General features: G+C 38.5%; 1 protein-coding gene across 1 annotated transcript in view; it reads left to right on the top strand.

Moving 5' to 3' along the window:
- Positions 1-14,300, top strand: part of PDE7B (phosphodiesterase 7B) — a 541,867-nt gene that overhangs the window by 485,335 nt on the left and 42,232 nt on the right. The window contains exons 7-8 of the mRNA XM_006885008.1: positions 6,423-6,523; positions 8,543-8,674. Coding sequence (XP_006885070.1) covers positions 6,423-6,523; positions 8,543-8,674 — 233 coding nt within the window. The remainder of the gene's footprint in view (positions 1-6,422; positions 6,524-8,542; positions 8,675-14,300) is intronic.

Below are 14,300 nucleotides of genomic sequence, written 5' to 3'. Positions count from 1 at the left end.
AAGCCCCAGAATCCTTGCCTCCAAGGAGTTGCTTGGTTTAATCCTCTCCAGGGTGAATCTGTTTGTTTTCCTGGAAGTCCATGGTACATTCAATACTCCTCTCCAGCACCACAGCTCAAAGGAATCAACTCTCCTTCTGTCCTCCCTAGTCATTGATAGACAAATGATAGACCTGCAAAATACATAAAATAATGTCTAACCAAATTGAAGAGAGAAATAGACAGCACCACAACAGTGGTAGGAAATTTTAACACACCACTATCACCAAAGGATAGGTCAACTCAAAAGAAACTCAACAAAGATGCAGAAGACCTAAACTATACAATCAGCCAACTTGAACTTGTGGATGTATTCAGAGTACTGCACCCAACTCAATTCACTTTCTTCTCAAGTGCACATGATACATTCTCCAGAATTGAATATATATTAGGACACAAAGCAAGCCTTGTCAAATTCAAAAACATTGAAATAATACAAAGTATTTTCTCAGACTTCTATGCCATAAAACTAGAAATTAACCACAGAATAGTAAAGTTTGCAAACCCAGCTATGTGAAAACTGAATAACTCTCTGCTAGAACATGATTGAGTTATAAAAGAAATAAAGAATAAAATTAAAAAGTTCCTTGAATCAAATGATAATGAAATTACAACTTACCAAAACCTCTGGGGCATAGTGAAAGAAGTCCTCAGGGGGCAGTTCATAGAAATAGGCACACACATAAAAAAAAAGAAGAAGAAAGAAGAATCAATGATCTAACTCAACACATTCGGGAAATAGAAAAAGATCAGTAATCCAATCCTACAATTTCAAGAAGAAAAGAAATTATAAGGACAAGAGCTGAAGTCAATGAGATAGAAAACAGAAAAACAGTTGAAAACGTCGATAAGACCAGGAGCTGGTTTTCGAAAGTGTCAATAAAATTGACAAACCACTGGGAAATTTAACAAAAGGGGGGGCAAGAAATGATATAGATAACTCGATTAAGAAATGACAGAGGTGATATCACAAAAGAACTAGAGGAAATTGAATTGATAGTATCAGAATACAATGAAAAGCTATATACTCTGATTAATTAAAAAACCTAGGTAAAATGGACAAATTCCTTGAAACACATCACCTGTCCAGATTGACAAGGACAGATATAGAACACTTGAACAGACCCATCACAAGAGAAAAAAAGTGAAAAGGTCATGAAAAGACTTCCCCATAAGAAAAGTCTTGGACCAGATGGCTTCACAGCTGAATTCTACCAAACATTCAGAGAGGATTTATCACCCATTTTACTTAAATTATTTCAAAAATTGAAAAAGAAGGAATACTTCCAGAGTCATTCTATGAAACAAGCATAATCCTTATACCAAAACCAGGCAAAGATATCAGCAAGAAAGAAAACTACAGACCAATATCTCTCATGAATATAGATGCAAAAATACTTAACAAAATCAGAGCCACTATAATTCAAAAGCACATGAAAAAAAAATTCACCATGTCCAATTGGGATTCATAACAGGTATACAAGAATGGTTCAACATAAGGAAAACAATCAACATAATTCACCATATTAACACAGTAAGTAACAAGAGCCATATGATCTTAGCAATAGATGTAGAAAAGGCATTAAGTGAAATCCAACACTCCATCCTGATAAAGACACTCACTAAAATTGGAATAGGAAGGAAGTTCCTCAACACAGTGAAAGTATGCATGCAAAAACCAAGAGCCAACATCATTCACAATGGAGAAAGACTAAAAGCATTTTCCTTGCAAACAGGGACCAGACAAGGATGCCCACTATCACCAGTTCTTTTCAACATTTTATTGGAAGTGCTTCCTAGGGCAATATGGCAAGAGAAGAAAATAAAAGGCATCCAGATTAGCAAAGAGATGGTTAAACTGTCACTATATGCAGATGATATGATAGTGTACACAGAAAACCCAAAAACTCAACCAAAAAATTGATAGAGTTAAAAGGCCAATTTAGTAAAGTGGCAGGATATAAGATCAATATCCAAAAACCAGTAGGATTCCTCTACAGTAACAAAGAGCACTCAGAGACAGAAATAAAAAAAAAAAAGCAATACCATTTACAATCACCAACCACAAATTGAGATACTTGGGAGTGAACCTAACTAGAGATACAAAAGACCTATACAAAGAAAACTTCAAAGCCTTCCTTCAAGACACAATAAAAGACCTTAAGAAATGGGAAAATGTGCCCTGTTCATGGGTAGGAAGACTTAGTATTGTGAAAAATAACAATCCTACCAAAACCAATCTACATGTTCAATGCAATACCAATCCAGATACCAAATTCATTTTTCAAGGAGATTGAAAGGGAAATTTTCAAATTTGGAGATGCAAGAGACCCCGAATAAGCAAAACACTCCTTGCGAAACAAAAATGAGGTTGGAGGCATAACTCAGCCTGACCTCAAAACCTACTACACAATAGTATGGTACTGGTACAAAGAAAGGCATATAGACCAATGGAACAGAATTGAGAACCCAGAAATACACCTATCTATCTATTGTCAACTGATATTTGACAATGAAATCAAAGCTATCAAAGAAGGAACAATACCCTCTTCAACAACTGGTGCTGTCAAAACTGGACTTCCACCTGCAAAAAGTTGAAACAGGATCCACATCTCACATCATACAGAAAAATCAACTCAAGGTGAATCAGAGACCTTGAAGTCAAGCCCAAAATCATAACATTCATAAGAGACAAACTAAGATCAAGCTTAGACGTGCTAGTTTACGGTACAAAGAGACTGCCAAATACAACCAGAAATGCACAATCTGAAGAGGATAAAGGTGATGCATGGGACCTTTAAAGATTAAATCCATGTAGGCATCAAAAACTTTTTCCAACAGTGTGAAAAGAAAACCTACAGACCGGGAACAAACATTTGGTAATACCGTCTGAAACAAGAGTCTTATAACAAAAGTTTATAGAATACTCCTGGGCCTCCACAAGAAAAAGACTGATAAGCCAATTCTAAAATGGGCAAAAGACATTTTCAGAAAGAATTTTCAAAAGATATTCGAATGACAGACAGACACATGAAGAAATGCTCCAAAGCATTGACAATAAGAGAGATGCAAATCAAAACCAAAATGAGGTGCCATTTCACTCCAGTAACAGTGGCAAAGTTTAACAGTGCAGCAAGTTATGAATGTTGGAGAGGATGTGGCAAGAAAGGAACTCTTTAAACATTGTTGGTGGGATTGTAAAATGGTGCAACCATTCTGGAAGGTAGTTAGTTTGTTGCTTCCTCAAAAAGCTGAACATAGCAATTCCATATGACCCAACTATTCCACTACTTGGAAAATACCCTGGAAAATGAGAATTGAGGCACAAATGGAGATTTGTACACCAATGTTCATAGTAGCATTATTCACCATCACAAGAACATGGAAACAGCCCAAATGTCCAACCACAAAGGAATGGATTGAGAAATTATGGTACATTCACTTAATGAAATATACTATGTGGCACTCAGGAACAATGATTTTGCAAATTATTACCTAACTTGGGAGGGACTGAAGAGCATTATGCTGAGTGAACTAACTCAGTCTCACAAGGATAAATATTGTACAAAACCATTATTGTAGAATGAATATAAGGATTCAAGAGGGGTGGGAAAGGGTGGAAGCAGAAGAATGAGGATATGCAGGGGGAAGTAGGGATTAATTTTGGGGTTGAACAATTTGATGGGGGGGGTGAGGGAAATTGAAAGAATCTGTTCTCAAAAACAATGTAATCGAATTTTGTAAATAAACTAGTATAAAGTTTTTTTTTAATTAGCCATACTCAAAATGGAAATATTTAGCAACTGGCATGATAAAATGTTAAGACAATAACAACAACAACAAAAAAAAAAACCACACACACACACAAAAGGAGCATGTAAGAAGTTCCATATTAACAATGTCAAATGTGATAAACCTCAAATTCTCATCATTTGGGTTCTAAATTTGAGTTAACAAGCCCTGGTGGTGTTCTGCATAGCACGTCAAGCTGCTAACCAAAGATCAGAAGTTCAAATCCACCAGATACTCGGCAGGAGAAAGAGAAGTGGTCCCTCCCTGTAATGATTCTCATCCTCAGATATGGAAGGTCACCATGGTCTGAACTTTCTTGGCAGCAGTGAGTCTAGGTCTGAAGGTTGTTGTCAGTGTGTTACTTCTAACTGGCGTCCCTGAGTTCTCCGTGTGTGTGGCTGCTGTCTGAGAGGTTGATGGTTTGAGCCCTACCAGAGGCCCCTCAGTATAAAAATTAGGTAAAATATCAGCCTTTGCAAATCCTATGGAGCACAGTTCTGCTCAGACCCATGAGGTCACCATGAATAGGGATCATCTCAGTGGCAAATGATAATGATTGGTTTCTTTGCTTTCTTTCTAGTTGTTTCAACAACCCTTCAGGTTGAGCATTTTATCACCATTTGGCATACAGTTAAGGAAAGTTATGTAGACGGCTAATAAATGATAAAAACACAATTCCAGCTCCAGTCAGTCTGACTTGAAAGCCCGCCATCCTTCCACTCCCCTCCATCACCACTCTTTATCAGACAGCAGCCCCAAATCTGATTTTCTTTTGTGCACATTCTTATTCATCTGCCAGGAAATGATCTAAGGAACAGTTTTAGCTACCAAATGGCTTTGCTCTGCCATTTAGCATATTGTTGGCTTCTTTAACTCGCCACATGGTTGTGCTTTGAATCTAGAAGCTCATTTAATGCCGACATGTGAAAAATAGAAGTGATGATGATAATATGGCAGCATCCAGGCTTCCACAGTGCTTACAAATGCTGAGAATTCCTCCAAGGACTTACGTTTATGAGCACATTTAATCCTCCAGCAACTCTATGAGTTTGAAGCTTTTATTACCCCCATTTTATGGGGAAGATGCTGAGGAAACTTATAGTAAAGTAACTTGCCCAAAACAGATAAATGATAAAGCCAAGGTTTAAAGATAATTGCACAATAAACCTGCCAGGTAAAAGGGAGGTGAGACACAACAGAAATGTTTTAAGTCCCATGATGCAACTTGCAAATAGCCTCAAGCTAATTACATGTACGTTGAGCATCCCCATGTCCACAAATGGGGCTGGTTTTGGTTTGCCCGAGGAGTCACTGGGTTATCCAGTGGTCATGTACTCATATTGCTAATAAAAAGGTTAGATGGTCAAGTTCAGCCAGAAACACTTGGAGGAAAAAGGCTTGGGGATCTAGTTAGGAAATATCAGTCATTGAAACTTCTATGGTGCACAGTTCCACTCGGGAGAACACAGGTTCTTTCATCCATGTGTACCCAAACAACATGCAAATGTAAAGAATGAAAAAAAAAGCAAGCAAAATTAACAGCAGAAACCAGTATCAAATGCACAGAATGTGGTAGAACAAAAATGGCCTCCAGTTACAAACATGGACCTTCTGAATACAATGACTGTATTACTTCTAGCCACTCCATGGGAGAAAGATGAGCAATCTCCTCCTGTGTGACTGATAGCCACTGAAACACACTGAAGGATCAGAGTCAATGGCAATAAGAGTGAGAGTGACTTCTGTAAAGAGCAAACCAAAGTTGATTTGACTCTTCCTTCTGGCCTTGCAATATATTAAAGGGACATGAAATGCTGTAAGTCACCCTAAATATGGTAGAAACAATGTAAACACTCCTAGCTGGAGCTATGGTACTTTGAGTTCCAGCCAGAAGAAGCCCCAGATTTATTTTTATCAGTACTTGTTAATTCACTACTAACCAAACCTACAATTTCTCAAATCAGCCTTAGAATATCCATAGTCTGATGCAGTATTCTGGGCTCATTGAAAGGCAATCTTATTTCAGAGAATATTATTCACAAGTGTCAGCAAACTTAAATAATTAAGCTGTGATGTGACATAAAGTTCTCCTTTTTCTACATATTTATTTTTCCTCTGAATGTGAGCCTTCATGGATGCCAAAGGGGTGATTTATGAAGGGGATGAGGAATCCCTTGGGCCTCACAAATCCTTTTAGTCTCTCTCCCTTCTGCTTTCCCCCTCCCATTAACTAAAAAGAGCCCAGCAAAACTGCAAAGCCTGCAAGCCCCGTTCCTCCTTACCGGGACTCCAGGCTGCACGTTTGCAAGGCACAACCTGAGTCCATGGAGAGCTGCACTGCGAACACAAAGGTGAAGCCTGGCAGTTCAAATCCATTTATTGTTCCATGGGGGGAGAACAAGCAATCTTCCCTCATACAATTCACAGTCTCCTACAATCCCTCTTGAAGGTGTGCTATGATTCTCTTCCTGCTTGACGGCAGTGAGTTGAAAGTTCTGTTATTTTTGAATGAAAACCACCCTTCATATGCCTAAATAAGTAAGCCTTTTCTTTTTGAATCTTAGCTAACTGAGTTATCTGTTTGCCTCCTAGTCATGGTTCAAGAAGATTACCACAGTCAAAACCCATATCACAACGCTGTCCATGCAGCAGACGTCACCCAGGCCATGCACTGCTACTTAAAGGAGCCAAAGGTAAGGCAGGTCCAGCTGATACCGCAGTCATCTAGAAATGCCAAGGCTACATACTGGGTCTCCAGATAACCTATCACATCAGAAAAACATGGTGCCATTAAGTCAGCTGAGGCTCCGTGTGAGCCTTTGAACTGCAGATCTGAGTCTCCTTTTTCCATCCTGCATTCTCCTCACCTTCTCTGTCATATACAGTCTATTATATTCACATCATTCCAACTTGTTGAGGGGCTTCCTCTCTTTTGCTGACCTTCTTCTGCCTTTATATGATGTCTTTCTCTCTCTAAGGACTAGTTAAGGCCAAGTTTCACCATCCTTGCCTCTATTACACAAGCTTTTCTGCTGGCTGCATCTCTTTAAAGATAGATTCAAGCCCACCATATACTAATGTTGCAAACAGGTAATAGAATTGCAGAAATAAAATGAAGCAAAATGACAGTAGGCAGAAGAATGAGACAGACATCCAAGAAGATAAAACAGAGAGCATAAAAACAGGGGTCCAGCAGTTCTCTCCACTAAAGGGCCTCATTCCAGCTTCCTTGTATCTTTATTGAAAAATATCAGGGAGTAAATCACAAAGAGAATTCAATGCAAATGAAGCCAAGCTCTTTCTATTGAAAACCTTCCCTTTGACTTAGGAGGGAGGGGTCAGCAAATACAATACAAGAATCTGGTAAACCCTTAAGGATTGCCTTAGTGCTTCAGGGTGGACTCCATCCTGAAATAGCATTTGGTTTATTACAAATATTTAGTATTGGCTTCTCAGACTCTTCTTTTTATCTTAAAATGCCATGTGACTATCAAATTATTGAGGGAGGAGCTCTAGTGACTTAGTGGTAGCTCCACTGGAGAAAGAGAGGCCTCAGAAAACCTGCTATAAGGTCAGCTATGTATCTGCTCCAATTTGATGATACACAACAAGGACAATCATCTAATGTCTCGAAGAGTATACATCTGAAACCTGAACGTTGCCACCTTGATTCATTTGGTGTAACATCAAAACAAATGCTAATCTATTTGTGATAATACACCAATCAAACTCTTGTTTTATTGGGAGGCTTTTTTCATAGTTGTATTGGTTTACATACATTATTCACTTCCATTGTGTTTCATTCATATACACTGCTTTATACAATCACTCATATATGTTGTATTTTCTATAATTGTTTACTATTGATCTATGTCTATTACTGAGGGAACTCTAGTGAACTGTTGTAGTTGTTGTTGTTCTTGTTCTTTTATACCCTTGAGTCAGAATCAACCCATAGCTGACCCTCCAGTGCATTTTCAGAGGCAGTTACTTGCATGTGAGGAGATTGCCCATCCTTCCACGGAGCAGCTGGTGGCCTCAAACCCCATGCCTTTGGAATTGCAGTGAAGCTTCTTGCCACTAGACCACCAGTGCTCATTTGTGGCCTAGTGGTAAAAATCTGCACTGCAATCCCCGAAGACATGCAGCTCAAATCCACAAACTGCTCTGTGGGAGAAAGCTGGGCAGTCTCCTCCTGTGACATTAACTGCCTCTGAAAACCCAGCAGAGGGTCAGCTATTTATTGGTCAGCTCCAATTTAATAGCACACAACAACATGACTATTATCACCCCATCCTTTCAAGTCCCTGTTGAATCTTTCCAATTGCTTCACTTCCCCAAACGCCAACTATTACAGAGTTTTTCCCACCCCTTTCATCCCCCCTTCTCCCTCTCTTCCTTCTGAACATTTATGCAAATCTTGTTCAGTTATTCTTCTATTTTCACAATAGTGTTCTTATGCAGTATTTGTCTTTGTGAGACCGAGTTATTTCACTCAGCATAATGCTCTCTAGACTCTCCTATGTTACCTAGTATTTTATGAAATTGTTCCTTAGTGCCGCATAGTATTCTGTTGTGTGAATGTACCACAATTTTTCAAGTCATTCGTTTGTTGATGGGCATTTGGGCTGTTTCCATTGTCTTGCTATTGTGAACGAAGCTGATGTGAACTCCTGTTTTGATGCTTGACCTCCTGTTTCAACTTTTAACAGCTTGCCAGCTTCCTCACACCTCTGGACATCATGCTGGGACTACTGGCTGCAGCAGCACACGATGTTGACCACCCTGGAGTGAACCAGCCATTTTTGATCAAAACTAACCACCACCTTGCCAATTTATATCAGGTAAGGAAGTCCAACCCCAAAGCAGAGTCCAGAAAATGCCCTTGGGCCTGGTGCCTGAGCCTACATCTTGACTCAGCCTCTTTAAGGTTCAGTAACATTGATGATTAACATCATTATCCAAAGAACTTAGGTTTTAACCAAGCCCAGGATACTCCTCAAATGAAACAAGTTCGTTTACAGAGATACCCTAGCAAGTCCTTTTTCCTAACGCCAACTTAAAATTATTCTGTAACAAAGAGGATCCCTGACCTTATGCTCTCACAGCCTGAAAATATCTGTCTCCTGTCTCCATGGAACTTAATTTGTATACAACAATCAGTTGAAGGCAGTCTTTTCAGGACTTCCGTGGCTATTTGTCAGATGCAGTTATAATTCCGACATTTCTTTGGGGCCAGTTTTTAACTGTATTGGCTTCTGGGTCAGCATGATATTAATCAAGAACAACAGGTAGGTTTGTTGTTACAAAACAGTTCAACAGCATAAGTAGGTTGGCCTGAAGAATTCTTATCTATAATATACTTTCTAATATCAAGCTTTTAATAGACTTTCTAATATCAAACTCTATCTCCTGAATGACTAATTCTCAGAACGTTCAGCATGATTCTCTCGACAACTTCAGTGGTCACTGTTGAAGTAATTTCCTACAAAACCAACCCCCAGCCTACTTCCATCTAGTCACGTCCAACAAATCAATCCGACAGAAGTCCCACAAGGTTTCCAAAGCTGCAAATCTTCACAGAAGTCAACCGCCACATCTTTCTACCACAGAGTGACTTCTGGGTCCAGAACTCTATTATTTTTTTTATGCTAGTTTATTTGCAAAGTTTATATTTGCTGTTTTTCACATCAATCCTTTCCCTTTCTTTTACCCACCCCTCCAGCCACCCATCGAATTGTTGGACCCTATGATTAAGCCCATCCCTCTCCTCCTTCGCTCCTTGTACTCATTCTACAAAGATGGTCTTATAGAGTATTTGTCTTTTTGACACTGAGATAGTTCACTAAGCATAATGCTCTCCAGTCCCTCCCAAGATGAGTAGTAATTTACAAAATCATTGCTCTTGTGTGCTGCATAGTATTCCATTGTGTGAATGTACCATAATTTCTCAATCCATCCAATTGTGTTTAGGCATTTGCATTATTTCCATGTTCTTGGGATGGTGAATAATGCTGCTATGAGTATTGGTGTACAAGTCTCTGTGTCTTGGTTCTCATTTTCTCACTGTATATTCTAAGCAGTGAAAGAGCTGGGTCATGTGGTATTTCTATGTTCAGCTTTTTGAGGAAATGTCAGGCTGCCTTCTAGTGTGGTTGTACCGTTTTATAATCCCACCAACAATGTAGAAGAGTTCTTATCTCACCACATCCTCTCCAATGTTTATTACTTGCTGCCCTGCTAAATTTTGCCAGTGCTACTGGGGTAAGATGGTATCTTATTATCGTTTTTATTTGTATCTCTCTTATTGCCATAGATTTGGGGCATTTCTTTATCTGTCTGTTGGCCATCTGAATGTCCTCCTCTGTGAAATGACTTTCCATGTCTCTTATCCATTTTGTAATTGGATAATTAGTCCTTTTCTTGAGGAGGCCCAGGAGTATTCTGTAAACTTTCATTGTGAGACTCTTGTCTGATATTGTATTGCCAAATGTGTTCCCAGTCAGTAGATTTTCTTTTCATCCTGTTGGGAGAAGGTTTTGATGAGCACAGAGTATCTTTAGAAGGCCCCATTCATCAATTTCTATCCTCTTCAGATTGTATATTACTGATTGTATTTGGCAGTCTCTTTATACCATAGACTAGGGCCTCTAAGCTTGATCCCAGTTTATCTTTTATGAACTTCATGGTTTGGGGCTTTACTCCCAGGTCTCTGATCCACCTTGAGTTGATTTTTGTGCATGGTGTGAGATGTGGATACTGTTTCAGCCTTTTTGCAGTTTTTGTCAGTTTTGCCAGTATCATTTGTTGAAGAGGTTGTCATTTTTCCCTTTTGATAGGTTTTATTTCCTTGTCAAATATCAGTTGACCATAAATAGCTGGATTCATTTCTGAGTTCTCAATCCTGTTCCATTGGTCTGTGTGCCTGTTTTTGGACCAGTACCACACTGTTTTGGTTACTACTACTTCCTATCCATGAACAGGGTGCATTTTTCCATTTCTTTAGTTCTTTTATCAGAACACTAATTTTTTGGTTAGCAGCCATACACAATTTAACCATTACATCACTAGGCACCTTCATTTACACAAGGGAGTCACTCATTTCAATTATTGTAGATCTTTTTTGAAGTAATTTCACGCAGAAAAAAAGTCAATCTCCATAATAGTCTATGTGTTTCCTACTGCCAAAGGGGCCCTTTAGAGTAGTGAGAGAAGACCTTCACCCTGAAACTCACAGCGTCCCTTTTCAGCAGGAAGTAGCTAAGAGAATACGCCATCCCCTTTTCCTTATGAATAAAGGTGAAGTCTCTCTCAGGGAGGAGTGATAGGGAATGGCAAAGGACACACTGACAAAGGAGATTAATCAGAACTGACTTTGACAAGCACTGTGGCAATTAGACAATTAAAACAGACATTCGGATGGCGGGGGAAGAAGAACAAACTGGGGAGCAGGGTAGAGAGAATGGTGCAGCAATGAAGGAATGAAAACCCAAAATCCCTGTAAATGTTCATTAAAACTAATAAAATTTAATAACAATAAAAAAAGAAGAAAAATTCACTTTAATGACAACAATCTGAAACAAGAGGTGCATTGCAATGTGGACTGGGGTGGGGGAGGAGGAGGGTAGAGTAAATGAATAACAAGTTTTTAAAAATTAATAAAAATTATTTTTAGAGCAAAAAAAAAAGTCTTGATGGAGGTTCATCCAAACAACAGCATCTTACTATATTTTGTAGTTTAAGGAGACATTTCTTTCCAATAAAATACAACTGGAATACCAAGAAAGCTCTTCACTCCATCAAGGTGATAAGCTTTCTCGGCACAGATTGGCACCAGCATTTCAATGCTATGGTTCCACATGGCATTTGTTTCAGCCCCAGGCAACCTTGGCTGTTGGCTGGTAACGCCTGGAGCTTGGATAGGTACAGCCACAGAAGGGGGGAACAGTGAGTTTGTTAGAAACCTTTTGATGAGAAACTAAAATCTACACAGAGAAAAATAAAACCCAAATCTGAATTTTCTAATCCCTCTCAGAAGTATGAAAAAAATCCTAGTGCATTTTCAATTTTGGTCAGTTTTACATTTTTCAAATATCTTCTTGGACAGAGGGAACCAACCAACGAGCAAGTAAGCTATTTCATTCTTTTGTGTATAATGTAAATGCTCACTCAATTCTAATTTTTCATCACTAAATAAATATAAATGGACTTTAAAAAAGATATCTCTTCCTACAATACAATTTCATATGAAAATGAGAGCCATAAAACAAGACTTTGGCAAGGATTATATAAACAATAGATCATGGATACATATTTGTACAGGCAGTCAGAAGAAATATACCAGATGTTAAAGATATGAAAAACAAGAAAATAAGTATACAGTTTAGTTAATAATGAAGAATTAAATTGTTGTTGTTATATAACATTGAGTCAAGTATAATTCATAGCAACTCTGTGAACAATGGATCTGAAACCTGCTCTATCCTGTGCCATCCTCGCCATCTCCAACTCACTGGAACCCTTTGCTACAGCTTCTGTCAATCCATCTTGCTGGAGGCTGAGATGGATTGGCATTGGCCACTTTGCATAAGGCAATCCTGTTTACAAACTCTATGGCCTTTGATAAATGTCAATAGTTGGAGGGGCTTCAGGCCTTTTGTTCATAGGGTTGCTATGAGTTGTGCTTGACTCGAAGGCAATCAACAACAACAGCATATGATCCACTATGCTGGCAATGGAAAAGGAAGAATTAAATACACACTACTAATTAACATAAACTGACTTATGAAGGATGCTCTATGTTGTTGAAATACTGAAGATGTTCTATCTAAAAGGGCTTGAGGAAGACTTTCTTATTCAAGCTTTTGACGTTTTAATCTCTTTTAACACATTTATTAAAAATAAATATTCCAGGTGAGCTCTGGTGGCAAGAAGCTGCACTGCAATCCCAGAGGTGTGCAGTTTGAATCCACCAGATGCTCTGCTAGAGAAGGAGGGACAATCTCCTCCTGTACCAGTCAGATCTGATTTGACAGTACACACACACAAAATAGTAAAATAAAATCACTTTAAAAATAAATAAATGTTCCAATGCCATGACATTTTACATTTTTAGTGCAACACAATCTTGTTGAATATTTTGGATCTAGGAATCTAAAAATGGACTAGATACAGTCTCTGCTCTCTAATAAATGTTCAAAGTCAGAAGCTGAAAATCATAGAAAGAAACATGTACATGCAGATAAAACTTTACATTTGTATACATATGCATGTATGTGTATCTTTGAAAAATATGAGTGTTTTGGGTTTGGGGTCTTCTTTTAAACTAAAGCTGTTACTACAATAAAATGAGGTGGTTTTGAGCAGTGAACTTCCTCATCTGAAACATCTAACCTGATCCTTGGTAAAAACAAGAGCGATCCTTCTGAGAATGAACGACTGGGGAAAGTTGAGACTGAAAAGTAAAAAAAAAAACAAAACACTTTCAGATGCTCCTGACATCAACACTCTGCTCAATTGTTCTTGCAAACTCTTGCAAAATAGGAGCCCATGTTTTAAATTTCAGGGAGCAATGCTGAAGACCCCCCAGTACCAAAGAGTATCATAAAGGGGCTTTATCACATGTAGAGCAGGCTGGGATAAACACAGAGATTCGTATAAAGTAGCCACATTAGAACTTCACATATTAAAAAATTTTACAAGGACTTGAAAATATCATATTTATTTCAATTCTGTTCAAAAAACTCACAGTGCCTTTATACTTGGAGATAGATATAGATACAGAGATAGAGACAGAGATATATTCATTAACTATATTTCAGTCCTGCAAAATAGAACACTATCTAATTAAGCACTAAGAGCTGTTGCTGTGGCATTTTCTTCAAGTCCCAGCAATCCCATGTGTATTAGAATAGAATTGTGCTCTGAAGGGTTTTCAATAGCTGGTTTTTCAGAAATCGATTGCCACACATTTTTTTCTCAGATGTCTCTAGGCAGAATCAAACTGACAACTTTTTTGTTAGCAGCCAGACACATGAATGTTTTGTACTTCCCTGGGGACCAATGTTTAGTATGATCCAAACACAGCACTAAAGATTTCTTATGTGCTAGACTATCTGATGTTCACAATAGCCCAGTGAGATGGGCATTATTATCACACATATTTCCAGAGGAGGGAAATTCAAGTAGATTCCCTGAAAACAACTAACTTATAGAAGAGCTGGGATTAGAACTCACACCATTTGTCTCTGGAGCCAAAGTGCCTAAGCACCTGCTGCTTCTAAAACTCATATTGATCACCTGAGGCCACTCCCCAAAGTCCTCTTGTCTAAGAGAGGGAAAACTTGACAATTGTACCCAAGGACTTAAAATGGAAGCAGCTTGGATAAGCACTCTGAAGTATATATAGCTACTTCAGAGCAAAATGTGAGGGAGGTCAGAGGAAGGAGAGACGTAGATTTGGGGAGTGGA

The sequence above is a fragment of the Elephantulus edwardii genome, unplaced genomic scaffold, assembly GCF_000299155.1.
Source record: "Elephantulus edwardii isolate Elephantulus edwardi_28Jun2011 unplaced genomic scaffold, EleEdw1.0 scaffold00039, whole genome shotgun sequence".
In the NCBI taxonomy this organism is placed as follows: domain Eukaryota; kingdom Metazoa; phylum Chordata; class Mammalia; order Macroscelidea; family Macroscelididae; genus Elephantulus; species Elephantulus edwardii.
The sequence above is the reverse complement of the archived record's forward strand: the minus strand, read 5'-3'. Positions and strand labels throughout refer to the sequence as shown.